Source organism: Eleutherodactylus coqui, chromosome 9, assembly GCF_035609145.1.
Source record: "Eleutherodactylus coqui strain aEleCoq1 chromosome 9, aEleCoq1.hap1, whole genome shotgun sequence".
Lineage (NCBI taxonomy): Eukaryota > Metazoa > Chordata > Amphibia > Anura > Eleutherodactylidae > Eleutherodactylus > Eleutherodactylus coqui.
Window position 1 is genome coordinate 142,077,009 of NC_089845.1, and position 19,501 is coordinate 142,096,509.

The 19,501-nt window shown below is 44.0% G+C and overlaps 1 protein-coding gene across 1 annotated transcript in view; it reads right to left on the bottom strand.

The window, feature by feature from the left end:
* SBSPON (somatomedin B and thrombospondin type 1 domain containing) overlaps positions 1–19,501 on the bottom strand; it is a 45,091-nt gene that overhangs the window by 14,357 nt on the left and 11,233 nt on the right. Inside the window, exons 2-3 of the mRNA XM_066578580.1 lie at positions 3,885–4,079; positions 477–567 (exon numbers count right to left, since the gene is read on the bottom strand). Of these exons, the coding sequence (XP_066434677.1) occupies positions 477–567; positions 3,885–4,079 (286 nt within the window). The remainder of the gene's footprint in view (positions 1–476; positions 568–3,884; positions 4,080–19,501) is intronic.

Genomic DNA, 19,501 nt, shown 5'->3' on the forward strand with positions numbered 1-19,501 from the left:
CCTTCCCCAACTTGTGCAGAACCCAACTAGAGAGATAGCCATTTTGGACTTAATATTAACCAACAGACCTGACAGAATAATGTGGGTGCAGGTTGAGGGGCACCTTGGAAATAGTGACTATAATATAATTTCCTCTTGTTGTGCATGGTTATCTGTTCTTTCAAAAGACTCTGGCTTTAGCTCATAATTCACAGTCTTTCTTTCAAGGATTCTTAAAAGGTCTTACATTAACTTGCAGGAATGCTGCCTTCCAATAGGTGGCACTGTAGAAATATTGTTCCATCTTTCCTTTTGCATATTTCCCAGTGGAGCATGGATGAACTCACACCATCTAGGTGTTCTCCCTAAGGAGAAATGATACCCTTCCTAACATTTCATTATAATGCCTCCTAGTTCTGCAGCGATATTATAGGATTAGACAACATATGACAAATAACGACACCCAATATATCCATTGCTCAGGTTTATTACTGTACCCAGAATCCTCTGTGTCCGATGCCAAGTCTATCGATACTGCACGTCTTTTTCTTTCTTTGTTATATTCAGAAGTAGTAATAAATGCAGGAACTATGGAAGAACATAATTACAATTAGCTGAAGGACAGTTCTATTCACAAATTAAGGGCTCACTCACACGGACATATGTTGCCAGCATGATATGTGGTGCTAAAAGCCCATTCATTTCTATTGGGCCACTTACATCATGTGCATGAAAAAAAAACCCAGCTTGTCTTATTTTGGTGCGTATTTGCTGTGTAATGAGTATTACACGCATGAAAAACATACTTGTAGTAAGCGGGCCAGATACAGCTGTGTGCATAAGCCCGGAAAGTAGCATTATCTGCCTGTTACAACTGTGCTGGAAGAGGCAGTGGGGTTAGTGGAAAAGCACAGTCTTATCTGTTTGCTGATACCAGCTAGGATTAGAATGTAAGCACAAGCAATGCTGGGGAAGCTCCTTCTTATCACTATGCATAATGACCTAACGGGGCTTTCTAAAGGCCCATTTAGACGCATCGATCATCGGTCAAAATTTGCTCAAAAGCTGTCTTTTGAGAGATAATCGTTGTGTGTAACTGCACTGACATTGTGTAGTTTTCGTTATCCCGTCGCTCATCGTTGTCTTTCAGTGTGCTGAAAGACAACGATGAGCCTTATCAGGGATTCACAGCGGGATACAGCTGATACTATTGTTTCAGCTGTATCCCGCTCCCTGATAACGGGTTGAGTATAAAGAACAGAGCAGTCCAGCTCTGTTCTCCATACCTGGCACGGAGCACTCAGCTGTATAACAGCCGGGCGTTCAGTGCAGAGAACATCTGGATGCAGAAGACAAGCGGGGACACCCCGCTTGTCTTCTGCATCCTCCGCTCTGAGCGCTGGGCTGTATAACAGCTGGGAGCGGAGGAACAGCTGTATGCAAAAGACAAGCGGGGACACCCCGCTTGTCTTCTGCATCCTCCGCTCCGAGCGTCGGGCTGTATAACAGCCAGGCGCTCAGAGCGGGGGAACAGCTGTATGCAGAAGACAAGCGGGGTCACCCCGCTTGTCTTCTGCATCCCCCGCTGGCAGCACAAGGTGATCACTCATCGATCATCTTGAGCTGTAAATGACACAACTATGATCGCTAAAAAGTCGCTTGAGCGACATCTTTTGAGCGATTATCGTTGTGTCTCAATGGGCCTTTAGGGGCCATTTAGACACAACGATAATAGCTCAAAATTCGTTATAATGATCAAAAGTGAATTGTTGGAAAAGGGAGGTAGCGGCCGGGCATTTCAGTCGTTAGATTATCGTTGTACAGCGTTTGCATTAAACGATAATTGAGTGATAGTTTGTGTAAAGGCGCGTGCATTTAGTGAAGGGAAAAAAAAAGAGCTTCTTTGTATCGACTCGTGAACATCATGGCCGCGCTTATCTGGTCTTTAAAAAAAACCCGGCTGTTTAGCAGCGACAGAAAGAAACGAGATGTCTGATATAAAGTAAAAAAAGAGGCCGATTACAGGCGATCTATGTTAAGGAATTGCGAAAGAGTTATATAAAAAACTTGGTGGTACAAACGATAGTATTTATGTCATTGGAATGTAAATAATCTCTTGGTCATCCTTGTCAAAAATACATGTAGTTTTATGTATTGACCTATTAGTGATCTAAAATCTAGTAACGAAATCTGCGCAAGCCTAAAGAAAAATAATCCGTGAATCCAAGACCTCAGCACGTGCGTTTAAAAAGGCAAATTAATTTTTCAATGGTCTTGGTTGCTGCTTGCATGGTACGTCACAACGGCACGGCCAATGGTTGAGCACTAGGAGCAGACGCGTAACTTGAAGCTCCTGGGCCTCAATGCAAAGCCTGTAAGAGGGTCCCAAACTATAATGCTTTATTCATAGTACTGGGCTCCCTATATGGAGAACTGAGGCCTTATGGGGCCCCTAAGGCTCCTGGGCCCGGGTGCAACCGCATCCCCTGCATCCTTTATAGTTACGCCCCTGACTAGGAGGGCGTTTTAAAATCAAAAGCTTTGTCCTCCCGACAGCCAATCGCTCTGCCTTTAGCCAGATGAATCTACGCCCCGCCAAACCATTAAAACTCCCATCAAATCGCTGAATGAATGTCATTTAAACCGAATGAAAAGCGAACGGCCGAACGATGAATTTTAAGCGGACTGAAAGACAACGATGAACGAATAGGTAACGAAAAATGCACGACGGGCGCGCACTTACACACAACGAATCGTTGTGTCTAAATGGGCCTAAAGACTTTGAGAAATAAATCTAAGGGCAGGGAATAGCAAACTATGCACACTCATTGGTTAGATGTACCGCTGGTCCAGGCAAGCAATTCTGGGTATCACTGTTCCAATCCTTGAAGCTCCTGCAGCGGTCACATGATGCTCATTGATCATGTGACCCTTGAAGCCAATCACTGGCCTCAGCAGTAATGTTTGCATGCATGACAAATGAGCACCGAAGCCAATGATTGGCTGCAGCATCACAAGAAGAATGAATGGTAGGTGACCGATACAGGAGCTTATGGGACTGAAACAGTGAAGATCAGAGCGGCTGTGCTGGACTGGTGGCACGTTTAACCAGCCAGTAATTGCATAGTTTGCTATTCTGTCTAATTCTCTGCTACTATTAAGCTACTATTTTAAAATGTGTTGGGAAACAGCTCCACTCCTATCCCCAGGTTGTATGTGGTATTGCACTCGGTCCCATTCACTATATTCACTTTAATGTAGTTTAGTATAGCTGCAATACCAGACAAGACCTAGGTGTGTAGCAGTTTTTGAAAAAAAAGTAGTCATGTTTTCCTGGACAACCCCTCTAAGGGTGGATGCAGGCGACTGTATATCGGCTCGGTTTTCACGCTGAGCCGATATACAGTGTCCTCATTTGCAGGGGGGGGATGGAAGAGCCAGGAGCAGGAACTGAGCTCCCGCCCCCTCTCTGCCTTCTCTCCACCCCCTCTCCGCCCCTCTGCACTATTTGCAATGAGAGGAGGTGGGGCGGGGCTAAGTTCTGAGAATTAGTGCAAATAGTGTAGAGGGGCGGAAAGGAGGCAGAGAGGGGGCGGGAGCTCAGAGCACCGCACCTAGCTCTTCCAGCCTCCCCCTCTGCAGAGAGAGACAAAGTATATCGGCTCGGCGTGAAAACCCAGCCGATATACGTTTATCTGAATCCAGCCTAAGTGTGATTTCAGAGGAAATATATGTCATATATAAAGACTGGCAATCACAGATACATTACAACTACTTACACCGGAGTGAGTTATGAATTGGGTAGACTCATATAACAGTAACACATTGAGTACTGGGTGATATTAGGATAATGTATGCCATATTACTCTTTTGTAACCTAAGTAAAAGGGTTTTTTATGATTTACCATACATATGGCCACATTCAATGCCTTGGTTCGTGAAATACTCCAGACATCCAGACTTTTCCTCCAGGTTTGGACAGGGCTTTTCTCCATTTTCAGGCTCCTGTAACACTTGACGTCGGCGCACTCTGTACGTTGGGCTGCACTGGACGGCACAGCCACTCCAATGGCTCCATTCACCAACAACACATGCGCGGGCTGAAGGAGCAAGCATATTTCCGAAGTTAGAGGAATCTTTTTCTTATGTGCGTCCATTTGTTGCTATAGAATGGTTCCTACACTGCAAAAGCTAGAAGTAACTACTAGGGTTGACCGATTATTGAAATAATTGGGTTAGGAGTAGAGATGAGCAAGCATACTCGATAAGGCAAACTACTCGATTCGAGTACCTGCCCGCTCGGCTGCCGGCGCGGGTGACAGGTGAGTTGCGGCGGTGAGCAGGGGGGAGTGGGGGGGGGGAGAGAGAGATCTCCCCTCCGTTCCTCCCCGCTCTCCCCCGCCGGCACCTGAATATTTAGAGACGAGCGGGCAGGTACTCGAATAAGACACTACTCGCTCGAGTAGTTTGCCTTATCGAGTATGCTCGCTCATCTCTAGTCAGGAGTGATCAACCTGATTTTAAAAGATAATTGTGAAACAGGACTCCTGATTCTGACTTCTGTTAAAATCTATAGGAGTAAAAATTGGGTTCTCTAATTTGGCCTCCTCCAACAAAAGTGGAGGTGGTGGTGGTGGTAGTGGCCCAGTGATTGCTTTACCAGGCCATCCTCGTTAAGAAGAGCAGCACTGACTGCAGAGGCTGGGAGTAGGAGGAGAAACACGGATGAGTGTATATATGCTTTTTTTATTTTACGGAATAAAAGGCATTTGTATCAAAAGGAGTTCATGAGGATCATAAAAGGAGTCTATGAGGGTCACTATACTAGAGTCAATGAGGGACATAAAGGGAGTCCATGAGGGTCACTATACTAGAGTCAATGAGGGACATAAAGGGAGTCCATGAGGGTCACTATACTGGAGTCAATGAGGGACATGAAAGAAGTCCATGAGGGTCACTATACTGGAGTCAATGAGGGACATGAAAGGAGTCCATGAGGGTTGCTATATTGGAGTCAATGTGGGACATAAAAGGAGTCCATGAGGGTTACTATACTGGAGTCAGTGAGGGACATAAAAGGAGGCCATGAGGGGTACTAGACTGAATCCCTTGGGGGCACTATATTGTACGCCATGAGGGCCACTATACCAGAGGCCTTGGAGGGCGCTATACTTGAGGCCATGAGGGGCAGTATACTTGATGCCTTGGGAAGCACTAGTATAAGAAAAAGATTGTGAGGGCATTAGTATTGAAAGAGTCTATGAAGGTCATTTTATACTTAATGGAGGGGCACTGTTATAGGCGTACTGAGGGATTCCTGCACCCAGGGTCATGATTCCATTTGGTGTCCTCCCCAGTCTGACATTTAAAGGGGTTGTCTCGCGGCGAAAGCGAAATTTTTTTTTTTAAATGGACCCCTGCATTATGCCCTGTAAAAAAGAAAGCATTTGTTAGTTTTTAAAAAGCACATTGCACTTATCTGCATCAGCGTTCTGCAGCTTCTTCATTTCTTCTTTTAAAGATGGCGCCGCTGGTCTTCTCCCACGGTGCACCGCGGGTCTTCCCATGGTGCACCATGGAGTTTCTTCTTCTGTCTTCCGCGTTCCACTGCCGATACAGCCACCTCATTGGCTGATCGGCACCACGTGACAGAGGCGGAGCTACGATGACGACGCGGTGACCAGCTCTCCGGCACGAGTGGCCCCATTCACCAGGCAGAAGCACGGACTGCGCAAGCACGTCTAAAAACGCCAGAAGACAGCGAAATTAGACGGAGCCATGGAGACGGTAAGTGAATAACTTCTGTATGGCTCATATTTAATGCATGATGTATATTACAAAGTGCATTAATATGGCCATACAGAAGTGTATAACCCCACTTGATGCCGCGAGACAACCCCTTTAATCCACTTTCTGCCCCTTCCATCCCCTCTCCACCAATTAATGCAACGTACCAACCATATACAGCTATAAAATGCATGTTAACATCTCGGTCAGAGAATAAAACAAGTCTCTGGTGGTCCCTACCCCTTGACGATGCTAGTTGTACTGAAACATTTCGGGGGGCTATATGTATCTGTTGACAAACAATAGTCTCCTCAGCTTCTGCCTGCAGCATTCCCCCATTGTATGTCAATGATGTGGCCTTTCTAATATCATATAGAAGCAATGTTGAGGAATATACCAACCTACATACTCTAAGAGGATATTCACATGTAGCAGAAAATCCGAATCGAAATCTGTGTCAGTTCTACGTCAATGGTGGGGATTGTGACACAGATTTGTGGTGCGGAACCGCGGCTGATTTTAGCCTTTAAGCCACCGCTGTGAATGAATGGGACCTAAGGGAGGACACAAAAACACATGGCTCTTCACTGCCTGCACATAACAACGCTCCTCTCGCCTTCACAGACTGAACGCTCACTGTCAGCACACACCGTCACCCCGCGTCCGCTGCCGAGTGCCGCCATCTTATCCCCGGTGACACGCAGTCCACTTCTGCAACACCTGACCAGATGAGTGCACCTTGTAATACTCGCAGACTACCACTTGCTGTAAAGAGGTTTGTCCCCAACAACCAATCAGATCAAGGATCCGCAGTCGATTACAGCCTTTGAATTGAAAGGCTGAAATCAGCCACGGACCTGCCCAAAAAAAACATAAATGATGCGGATTTTGATGCCACTTTTCCACTGCGGAAAATCTGCAACAATTCTGCTTTGTGTGAACATACCCTAAATGTTTTATACACTAAGTCTAGCTTACTTACTGCCAGTTTTGCCCGCCTACAACATGAGGCCAATTTGTAATTTTTTTTCCAGAGCCACTCTGGGTTCCCAATCTACCCCTGATGGTGGTGGCCATATTGGCCTCCCAAAAACGGCACTGGGAATTGGCGGAATGTCAAGATGGCCAACACAATCAACTACAGGTATTGTACCCCCTTCACCTTCCAGTCCTGGGACGAATTTTGTCCCGAAACAGGAGGGTCGCTTTAATACTAATGAATAGAGATGAGCGAACGTACTCGTTTAGGGCGATTTCGCAATCGAGCATCGCTATTTTCGAGCAACTGACTACTCAGGCGTAAAGATTCGGGGGGCGGGGGCGGTGTGGTGGAGCGGGGGGTAGCAGTGGGTGACAGGGGGGAGCTCTCTCTCTCTCCCCCCCCCCTCACTCCCCTCTGCAACCCCCCACTCAACCCCGGCGCCCCCCGAATCTTTTCGCCCGTGCTTGATTGCGAAATCGCCCTAAACGAGTACGTTCGCTCATCTCTACTAATGAAATAAAAAAGGCTGTTTATGGACAAAACTATGGTGAGACTGACTGGCGTGCTGTACCCATATTTGCCTCCATATTTTATAGTATTGGCACATAATTACCCTTCATGAATAGGATTACAGGCTACTTTCAGTCTACATGCTGTTCCTGATCATTTCATAGGATGCACTTTGCCAGCATGTGATTGTGTTCCTGGCATTTTCGTATCCACCAGTGCCTTATTTTGACTGCTTTGCAATTTGTGGATTCAGACTAGAGCAAATTGTTCTCATCTCATCAGGCTGAAATTCTTCTAACAGCTTCCAAAGAAACTTTATCTAATCCTTTGCCAAGATTTTTCTGTTTGTCATTTTCGAGCCCTGTCAAAACCAAACAGTAGCCAGTTGTGTTATTTTGAACCATTGTTCGTAATATGGGAGGTGAACAGAGACTCCTTCTACACTTCCTATATACCATGTCACATTTCTATAGCAGGGTGACCAGAGTTTAGGCTATATTGGTTCATTAGAGAAATGTGTCAAGACTGTAGGATAATAGACTGAATTACATTAAATACAGAAACCCCAACATGCTTTCAATTAAGTGAGAATCTGATCTGGTAAATGGGTATGGAAGCTGAAAATTCTCTGCAGTGCCACCACAGGGCGAATTAAGTATTACATGTTAATGGACTGCCTTAGTAAAGCATAGACATGCCAGGACCCCCAGAGATGTAGAGTGGACCCACTATGCCATGCAACAGGATATACCAACGTTTTACCCCCTAACAGTCACAATGAAGTTGGAAAAACCTCCCGAAAATGTGACATAACTATTTTAAGCCTTAATAGCCAGTAAATCATTCAGTGATCAAAACTTTTTTGTTTTTTCGTCACTGTAGCTGTATGACACCTTTTATGTTACAGGACAAGGTCTAGTTTTATAGCAACCAATTTAGGGTACATATAATGTATTGAATAACTTTTATTAATTTTTTTTTTTTGCTGGGGGTCACTGGAAAAAATCTATTTCACCATTGCTTTTTGTGATTTATTTTTATGTCGTTTACCATGTGTTATAAATATTATGCTACCTTTATTCTATGAGTCATTACGATTACGAACACCAAATTTATAGAAGTTTTATTATGTTTTATCACTTGTGTGCAATATAAAAAGTTTTTAAAAAATACTTTTTCTGTGGCCCCACATTCCAGGACCAGAGCATTTTTATTTTTTAGCCATTTAAATTAGAATATTTGTAAAAATTGTAATGCTCTTTTCCTGCAGAACAAACAGAGCTCATCCAAACTGATGGGGGAAAGGGGTTAAAATCTTTTTGCATGCCCTCAAGGTGAGGGGAATTGGTCATGTGCACAGAAAGGGCGGGCTGAGATGATGCCAGGCAGCGCCCCCTGGTGATAAGAGAAAGTTTTCAGTTAAGTTCCGGTTCAGAGAGAGTTCCTGCTGTGTGTAGGAAAGAAAGAAAAGCGGGTTCTGCCCACTGAGCTAGCTCTGGAAAAAAAATAAGATTTTTTATCTTTTTTTTTGTTCCTTCGGGGTGATTACATGGATGATTGAATTGTCGCAGCACCTCATTCCATGTCACCAAACATACCTGAGAGAAAAAAGCCAGAACGAGTTTGATTTTAAGGGGTTGTCCCGCGCCGAAACGGGTTTTTTTTTTTTCAAACCCCCCCCCCCCCCCCCCCCCGTTCGGCGCGAGACAACCCCGATGCAGGGACTGAAAAAAAGAACAGCACAGCGCTTACCTGAATCCCGGCGCTCCGGTGACTTCTATACTTACCGGTGAAGATGGCCGCCGGGATCCTCTACCTCCGTGGACCGCAGCTCTTCTGTGCGGTCCATTGCCGATTCCAGCCTCCTGATTGGCTGGAATCGGCACGTGACGGGGCGGAGCTACACGGAGCTACACGGAGCCCCATAGAGAACAGGAGAAGACCCGGACTGCGCAAGCGCGGCTAATTTGGCCATCGGAGGGCGAAAATTAGTCGGCACCATGGAGACGAGGACGCCAGCAACGGAGCAGGTAAGTATAAAACTTTTTATAACTTCTGTATGGCTCATAATTAATGCACAATGTATATTACAAAGTGCATTATTATGGCCATACAGAAGTGTATAGACCCACTTGCTGCCGCGGGACAACCCCTTTAACAAGGTTGTTTGTTAAGCCGCACGGAACATTGAGTGGGTCCCTCCTTCTGATCCAAAACAGCAGGGCTGCATCCTTGGGAAACTCTACCACCATCTCTATGGCCAGAGGTGCCCCGTGGTTGTGAACAGTATGTCAGCCATGATTACCACTGTCTAAGGACCGGTGAGCACTTCAGTTTTACCGGAAGACCCCCTGGATCCAGCGTGCCGAGATCCAGCCTTCAGCCAGCTGGGACACGCGTTTCAAGCCTACACGTTATGGAGAACCTCCATTTTTAAGTCATGAACCTTGAAACCCAGACAAACAGAAATAACTTTTCCAATCTTTTTGCCATCTCTTCTGAAATTACTTTTAACCCCTTAACGGCGCAGGATATGTAGTTATGACCCGTGCATTCAGGGCTTGTATGGAGGAGGATTAGGGACCGATCCCGCTCCATACAATGTAGGTGCCGGCTGTTTCTCACAGCTGACATTTACCGCCAACAGCCGTTATCAACGTGAATGATGATCGTGGCTGCTAACCCTGTAAATGGCGCTGCCAATTCTGACAGCAGCACGACATTTAAATATCCCGCTTGGTTTTGGTGATTGCAAGGTGACTTTCGTCTGCTATGGCTGATTGTCTGTCATAGAAAATGGCCGTTACTAACTGACTGGGGAGTGCATATAGATGCATCCTCCTCTCACCATGCAGGTAGCTGACTACCAAATGGAGGAGCCAATAACACCTGTGCAGGACACCGATGAGGCAGCCACTCACACTGCCTCCTGATAATGAGGGGGGTGGATGCTTGGTGTACACTCCCACACATAGTGGATACAGGGTGCCAGACCATTCTGATATATGTAGTTCACCATGCAGACCAGCAACCTATTAATGACGCCATTATAATGATGCCATCCACCCCTCTCATTATCAGGAGGCAGTGTGAGTGGTTGTCTTATCGGTGCCCTCACAGGTGTTATTGGCTCCTCCATTTGGTAGTCAGCTACCTGCATGGTGAGAGGAGGATGCATCTATATGCACTCCTCAGTCAGTAAGTAACGGCCATTCTTCTGTGAATGTTTTTAATTCTTGATTTCCCCTTCTGTGATGCGGCTGATTGTCTGTCAAGCCTTGCCTGTGGCGTGGCTTGTTAGATGGCCTGTCAGTTTGCGGTAATACTATGGTATTACATTACACTGCAGGCGCAATCAAACAATTGTAAGTTCAAGTCCCCTGTGGGAATGTAAAAATTAGTTTTAAAAAGTTTTACTCATTAGAAAAAATAAAACATAATAAAAGTTTTTAAAAAACATTTTCCTATATTTATTTTTTTTAAAAATCACATATTCGCTGTGTCAAGAAAAGAACAGGCATTCATTCAACTGTGTCGATAGCAAAATAAAACTTATGGCTGTCAGAAGATGGTGGCAGAAAATAATTTTAGGGTTTTTCATTTTTTGAAAAGTAGTACAGCAAAAACAAAATCCCTTATAATGGGTGTAAGTGTACGTATGTGTGCATTTGCGCTATGTATTTGCATGATGATCATTGAGTTTCTATGCGCATGTGCATATTTTACTGTATTTGTTTCGTACAAATATACAATATGCACAAAAAGCAGAACATCCTGCGCAAATAATGGATATGTGACTGAACCCATTGATATCAATGTGTTCTATTCACTGCATATTGCGCGTGCCAATTTTGCATGTAAATAAGGGAGATGGAACAATATCTCTACACCTATTGGATGGCAGCATTTCTTCACATCAATGCTTGACCCTTTATACAGGTCTGTAGAGCAATGATTGGAAATTGAAAACCAAGCCAGAATCCATAAATAGACAGCTGTTTCAGGGTGTTTGCCCCTCATCAGTGTGCAGTAGGATTCTGGCTTGGCTAATGAAAGGCCAATGATGTGGGTTGGGAGGAATAACATCACTTCTTAGGGAGAGCACCAAGAAGGTGAGTAGAGAGACTTATAAGGTTATCCACACTCTTCTGGGTAATATGCAAATAAGGGAGTTGGGGCATTACCTCTGCAGCGCCACCGAACAATTTTGCATGTGTAATGCCCTAGATCTGGTATCATTGTAATCATACTGACCGACAGACTGAAGCTATCATGTGATTTTTGCCGCAGTCTACGCCATAAAAACAAGACCCCCCACCATCCCACCAAAGATGGCGGAATTTCCATTTTTTTTCATTTCACCCCACTTTTCAGTACATTATATGGTACATTAAACAACTTGTCCTGCAAAACACAAGACCTTAGACAACTACATCGCTGGATTAAAAAAAAGAGATTTATAATATTTTTGAAAGCAGGGAGGAAAAACTGAAAGCAAAAATGAAAAAAGGGTCACGTCCTTAATGGGTTAATAATACTAAATGGGTTTTCTTCCATTCAGAAAAAAGTATACCAGGGTAGATAATGAAATAAAAAAAAACAAAAAACATTACTCAGCCTTTTACCATGCCTCCTCCAACGCCGCCAACCCAGTCCCATCCGCTCTAGTCCCTACTAGTAAAGGAAGCAATTACATCATTTTCATTGTTCACATGCCAATTGCTACGCTCAACCACAGGGCTTATTCACCTTTCCTGTATGAACGTGCATACCCTTAAGAGGGGAAACCTAGCTATAACCAGGGTTACCATCCCGATAAGGACGGCCCCACGTCAGGAACCTAGGGACAAGCGCACTCTCCCTAAACGGTAGCAAATGACATATAATAGAAACTCAAGCAACTAGAGCAACATGAACAACAGACAGAGGCAAACCCCGAAGACCAGGGACTTCAGACAAGGTGTTTGCACAGCTACAGATGGATGGAAATTCATGCATTCGCACACCTAAGGACAGAAAGGGATTCATACAGAAACACGTGCATGTTATCACCAGTGTTCAGAAAGGAAATGGTGAGGTATAATGACGGGCATCGTCTAGCAAGAGGGGTCGCACAGATCCCAGGTGACTGGCATAGTAAAAGGGTGAATAATGGTTAGTTTTTAGAGATGAGCGAGCGTACTCGGAAAAGCACTACTCGCTCGAGTAATTTGCTTTATCCGAGTATCGCTGTGCTCGGGTCTGAAGATTCAGGTGCCGCTGCGGCTGACAGGTGAGTCGCAGCGGGGAGCAGGGGAGAGAGGGAGAGAAAGATCTCCCCTCCGTTCCTCCCCGCTCTCCCCTGCAGCTCCCCGCTCCGTGCCGGCACCCGAATCTTCAGGGACGAGCACAGCGATACTCGGATAAAGCAAATTACTCGAGCGACTAGTGCTTTTCCGAGTACGCTCGCTCATCTCTATTAGTTTTCCATGCCAATACCTACCCTGGGGCACTCTACTTCTAAGTGTCAGAAAACCCCTTTAAAGTGCATAACGTTCTAGCAGAAACTTTGCTGTGACTATTTTACTGATTAGGCTCAATATATTAGTATAGTGAGGATTCGATTCAACAGCCACATGAAAGACTGGAATGAAATTAAATGTGTTTGGCTGTAATTATTGTTCTAAAAAGAATGCAACCAGTAATTACATTTAGGAGGGAAGTTAATGTTTCACACTGTATAGCTGTTTGTGTTTCTTAAAGGGGTTTTCTGGATTTAGTTTAAAAAAAGCTTAATCACTATATACAGTACATGAAAAGTTATTTAACATTCTAATATACGTTGTTTCAGTCTCATACTATTTTTAGGTTGTTCACTGCCGTTGAGTGGGAACCCTTTTCTTTACATTCACAGACTGTACTTAGTTCTCCTTTCAGCTTAATAATTGGATACAGTTGTGTATAGTCTAGGGATTCCTCTATGAGCTAAATACATTCATTATAAAAAAAATTAAAGAACCTAGGAGGAGTTGTCGGAATCGAATGAAAATTACTATGTATGACTGAAACATCGTTATAATTGGCTAGCTGATATACCCGGCTTCGCCCGAGTTAACTTGGTGCAGGTGTTTACCTATTGTTCGCAATTTTATGAAGTGGTGGTTTTTTCAGAGGAACCGAGGAATAAAATGCACAGAGGAGCGTTACATTCTCCTCAGACTGCATGTACCGATGTCCCTCTGAAGAATGTACCACCCCTCCCACTCTCCTTGCGTTTTACCCTTAAAGGCAATGCCCCTTTTTATTCAAATTTACCCCCAGACTGAAGGTTGCAGCACCTTCTTACCCTTAAAGGTATGCCCCATCGCTGCAGTCCATGGCGGCTTCCTTATGTACTTTGCTGTCTTTCAGTATCAGTATATACACACAGAGGTCAGTTAGATCTTGTTATTTTGTATAGTGTCAACTTATTCCGCAGCGCTTTCAAGTAATTTATTACCCCCCCCCCCCCCACCAAAGTTGAGTACTTATTTTACCGACCTCGGAAGGATTGAAACTGAGTCAACCTTGAGCCAGCTACTTCAACCATGCTACTTCAACTCGCAACCTTCAGATCATGAGCGAGAGCTTAGGACTGCATTTCTGCTGCCTTAACACTCTGCGCCACACGAGGTATATACACATAGAGGTGAGGTATATTCTACTTATTATATATACATAGAGCTGAGGTAGATTCTCCTTAGTATATATACATAGAGGAACGTTATATTCTCCTAAGTATATACACATAGAGGAGCGTTAGATTCTCCTCGATATATACACACAGAGGTGAGGTAGATTCTCCTCAGGATATTCACACAGAAGTCAGTTATATTCTCCTTAGCATATACACGTAGAGGAGCGTTAGATTCTCCTCAGTATATACACATAGAGGAGCATTAGATTCTCCTCAGTATATACACATACAGGTAAGGTAGATTCTCCTCAGTATATACACATACAGGTAAGGTAGATTCTTCTCAGTATATGCACACAGAGGTCAGTTATATTCTCCTCAGTATATCCACATAGAGGTGAGGTAGATTCTCCTCAGTTTCTGACATCCCAATAAAGCGCCTCTGTCAAACTCTATTAACTGGGTGAAATCTCTTTGACTGCGTCGTAGAGGCGTCTAGTGGTCAACAAGATCTACACAAGCGGAAGAAGAGGTCACTGCACACAGGAGCCTCCGAGAGCCTTTTTATAGGCCAAGGTGGAATCACTTTTATGACTTTAGGTGAGAGGACGGTTCATCTATTCATGCCACAACTCTCATCATCTGCCTGAGATGGAACCGCATGCCGAGTTTTGCAGCAGAATAACAACTCCTTCTAGATGCTCCATTCCATTTTTTTGGACAAGGGGTGTATATCAGCAGCAGCTGTAGAAATCTTAACTAGTTTGCTACAATGTATCACTCTGGAGTCTAGGCTGTTTTGCACACAGATCATTTCCTAGACTGGATATAAATGTGTGAAAGTTACTAAAAATTGACACAAAGAGAGCCTAAAAAGTAGAAAATACAATTTACTTGACTGTTTTATGGACACAGGAAAAATGTTGTCTGAAGATGACTCCTTAACGTCTATAGGACAGTGTTGTGGGTATGCTCTGTAACGTGCAGAGGTCACTATGCAAGGAGAGGGAAGAGGTGAGTTGTGACCATCAACTATTGTGAATGGTGGATCCTGTGTTATCTATATATAGGTGTTAACTTTTGTAAAGGCCCATTTACACAGAGCGATGATCTCTTAAAAATCATTAAAAAGCGATTGTTTGAGCGATAATCGTTGCGTCTAGACGCGCGGCCATTGTGCACTTTTCGGGCACTGCTAGCTGATCGTTAAATTCAGTCCAACCTAAGAATCGTTGTTCAGCCTTATCAGCGGTTCTCCACAGGGAGTGCTGATAGCATTGTTTCCCGCTGGAGAACAAAAGAACTGAAAGCAGATAAGAGCCCTCTGGAAATTAACTGCTTTCAGCTAAGGCTTCATTTGCACACTAAATAGCTATTCGGTAGCTGAGTAGCTACTTAATAGTTTATGCAAAATGATTGCTCAATGATGTCACTCAGACTGTCGTTTGAGCGATCATCGCTCCGTGTAAATGGGCCTTAATTCTGTATGTGAAGATGAGAAAGAGATCTTTACAAACAGGAAGCTGTAGACTATTATGAGGCTCAGTAATCTGCATGAAAACTTTAAGATTATCATTATTATATAATGAACAACAAGCAAAATAAGAAAAAAAAACAAAGTTTAAAAAGTATATATTTTTATTTAACCATAAAAAGTTGATTTAAACAATACAACATTTTCTGATGATTCATTCTCTTTCAAACAAAGCATGCTGAAAGAATTATTAACCCTGATCCCCCAATTGTGCAACACAGCTGAATGCTTATGTTCTTTCTATGGAGGAAGAAATGACTTCCCAACACCTTCATCACCTTTCTCCTTGAGGGAGAAAACAGGATGTACATCTATTGTTTCATGCCTGCAAGAGTGGTGTGATTCATGATTCAATACAAAGAGTGAATAGAATAATAAGGACATTAACGGACCCGTATATATAAATAAATATATATATGTAGAACTATATATATAAAAATGTCTGTTTGTCCTTTATGCGCTACCACACCATTCATCCGATCGCCACGAAACTTTGGGAAGTTGTTGAGTACACTCCTGCTCAGGTTTCTGGCATAGTCCATCTATCGTACGATAGGTGGCGCGCGTGCGAGCGTCGTCGACAGTTATGCCCTCCAGACGTAGATTGACCAATCGATTTCCATCTCAAGCACAAAAGAAAAAGGCATTACGAGCAACGGGATGTGTGTTCAACTGCAAAGTGATGCATCCGACGAACGTTTCACGAAATAATTGCGGTTGCTATTCCTTGTACTGCCGAGGTTAACATGAAAGCTGCGCTGTGATTGGTTGTTATATATTATACTGCCGAGGTTAACATGAAAGCTGCGCTGTGATTGGTTGTTATATATTATACTGCTGCGGTTAACATGAAAGCTGTGCTGTGATTGGTTGTTATATATTATACTGCCGAGGTTAACATGAAAGCTGCGCTGTGATTGGTTGTTATATATTATACTGCCGAGGTTAACATGAAAGCTGCGCTGTGATTGGTTGTTATATATTATACTGCTGAGGTTAACATGAAAGCTGCGCTGTGATTGGTTGCTATTTCTTATACTGCTGAGGTATCATGAAAGCTGAGCTGTGATTGGTTGCTATTTTTTTATACTGCTGAGGTAGCATGAAAGCTGCGCTGTGATTGGTTGTTATATCTTATACTGCTGAGGTAAAATGAAAGCTGCATTGTGATTGGTTGTTATATATTATACTGCTGAGGGAACATAAAAGCTGTGCTGTGATTGGCTGCTCTTTCTTATACTGCTGAAGTAACATGAAAGCTGCACTTTGATTGGTTGCTATGTCTTATACTGCTAAGTTAACATGAAAGCTGTGCTCTGATTGGTTGTTACTTTCCAAACTGCTGAGGTAACATAAAAGCTGCTCTGTGATTGGTTGTTTTATATTATAAGGAGGTAACATGAAAGCAGCGCTGTGATTGGTTGTTATTTCTTATACTGCTGAGGTAACATAAAAAAAGCTGCACTGTGATTGGTTGCTATTTTTTATACTGCTGAGGTATCATGAAAGCTGGGCTGTGATTGGTTGCTATTTCTTATACTAATGAGGTGACATGAAAGCTGTGCTTTGATTGGTTGTTACTTTCTAAACTGCTGAGGTAGCATGAAATCTGCGCTGTGATTGGTTGTTATATCTTACACTACTGAGGTTACATGAAAGCTGCGCTGTGATTGGTTGCTCTTTCTTATACTGCTAAGGGAAAAATGAAAGCTGCGCTGTGATTGGTTGTTATTTCTTATACGGCTGAGATATAATAAAAGCTGAGCTGTGATTGGTTGCTATTACTTATACTGCTAAGGTAACATGAAAGCTGCGCTGTGATTTGTTGTTATTTCTTATATGGCTGAGGTATAATGAAAGCTGAGCTGCGATTGGTTGCTATTTTTTATACTGCTGAGGTAAAATAAAAGCTGCGCTGGGATTGGTTGTTATATATTATACTTCTGAGGGAACATGAGAGCCGCGCTGTGATTTGTTGCTATTTCTTATACTGCTGAGGTAGTATGAAAGCTTTGCTGTGATTGGTTGTTATATATTATACTTCTGAGGGAACATGAGAGCTGCGCTGTGATTGGTTGCTCTTTCTTATACTGCTGAGGTAAACTGAAAGCTGCGCCGTGATTGGTTGCAGCAACGTGCGACGGGTAAGCTAGTATTATATAAAAACCTGTCATTTAACACTGACTGTAGTAATAATAATAATCCCTTATTTATATAGCGTCAACATATTCCGCAGTGCTTACAAAACAGGGGGAACAGATGCAAGAAACAAAAATACAAAAACCACTGTTACATGAAGTAATCAATTGATGGAGATAGTAGGGGTGAGGGTCCTGCTCCAACCAGCTTACATACTACAGATAATGGGGTGATACAGAAGGTAAAGGGGCTGGAGATGTGCACGGTATGGCGGGGTGGAGATGTGCCCGGTATGGAGGGGTGGAGATGTGCCCGGTATGCGAGGTGGAGAGTGAGGGATGCTATACATATAGACAATGGTCAGACTTAAGCAGTGTAGTGGCTAAATCAGTGAGACTGCAGGGGCAGTTGATAGCAGCTAGTAGGGATTGCAATCAGTGGGATGGGGAGCATGTTTTCAGGCGGAGTACAGAGGGGTTTGGTTTAGGGGATACGGTATGCCTCCCTGAAGAGGTGCATTTTTAGAGCCCGCCTGAAGTTTTTTGTGTCAGGGATTGCCCGGATAATTTTGGGTAGCGCGTTCTAGAGGACTGGTTCTGCTCTGGAGAAATCTTGGAAGCGGGAATGAGAGGTTTGAATTAATTTGGGGGTGCTTAATCTGATTTCATTTGCAGAGCGGAGGGCGCAGGCCGGATGGTGGATTGAGATGAGGGAGGCAATGTAGGGCGGCGGAGTGCTATGGAGAGCTTTGTAGATGAAGGTAGTGAGTTTGAATTGAATTCTGTATTTGACGGGCAGCCAGTGCAGTGACCGGCACAGGGCAGAGGCGTCCGTGTAGCGGCTGGACAGGAAGATGAGCCTGGCTGCCGCATTCAGGATGGATTGGAGAGGGTAGAATCTGGTGCAGGGGAGGCCGATCAGCAGTGAGTTGCAATAATTGAGTCGAGAGTGGATGAGGGCAACAGTGAGCGTTTTTAGTGTGTCCATAGTGAGAAAGGGGTTGATTCTTGGATGTAGGGGGTAAAGGAGAGATCAGGGTCAAATATAACCCCAAGGCAGTGGGTGTACTGTCCGGGAGTTATGGTGCCACATACTGAGATGGAGATGTCAGGATGAGGTCGGTTAGTGGAGGGCGGAAACACCAGTAGGTGAGTTTTTGAAAGGTTCAGTTTTAGGAAGAGAGGACATAGTGTTAGAGACAGCAGACAGACAGTCGGTGGCGTTCTGGAGGAAGGCTGCTGTGATGTCACGGGAAGAGGTGTATAACTGGGTGTCGTCAGCATAGAGATAGTACTAACAGCCAAATCTCCTGATGGTTTGTCCAATGGGGGCTGTGTAGATAGAGAAGAGGAGGGGGCTGAGGACAGAGCCCTGGGGGATCCCATCAGCAAGGGGAAGAGGAGAGGAGGTAGAGCCAGCAAAGGAGACGCTGAATGAGCAGTCTGATAGGTAAGAGAAGAACCAGGAGAAAGCAGTATCCTTTAGGCCAATGGGGCGAAGCATGTTGAAGAGAAATCTGTTGTCAACAGTGTCAAAAACTGCGGAGAGGTCGAGGAGGATCAGTAGGGAGTAGTCGTTACTAAAAGCCTCCTATCAGAATTGTTTCAGAGAAAACCATGCCTGAGTGCTCGGAATTCTGCTTTAATTTTCTAAACTTTTATTAGTTTAGCGAGAAGAATAAAATTTCTCTTTGTGGAGAGCACCAAGTTATTGTAGGGAGTCTTATATAGACCATGCAATACTCCCTGGGAAAAAGGAATGCACATAGGGATGGAAAAATACCATCGCAGTGCCACCTATTACATGGTCACTTCTCTATAAGTCAAGGGCAAAACACCATGAAACAACCTGTATGCAGACAGGTATCTTTTCCTTATGGAGAAGACCCTCAGCTTATATATTTATGCTGCATTTA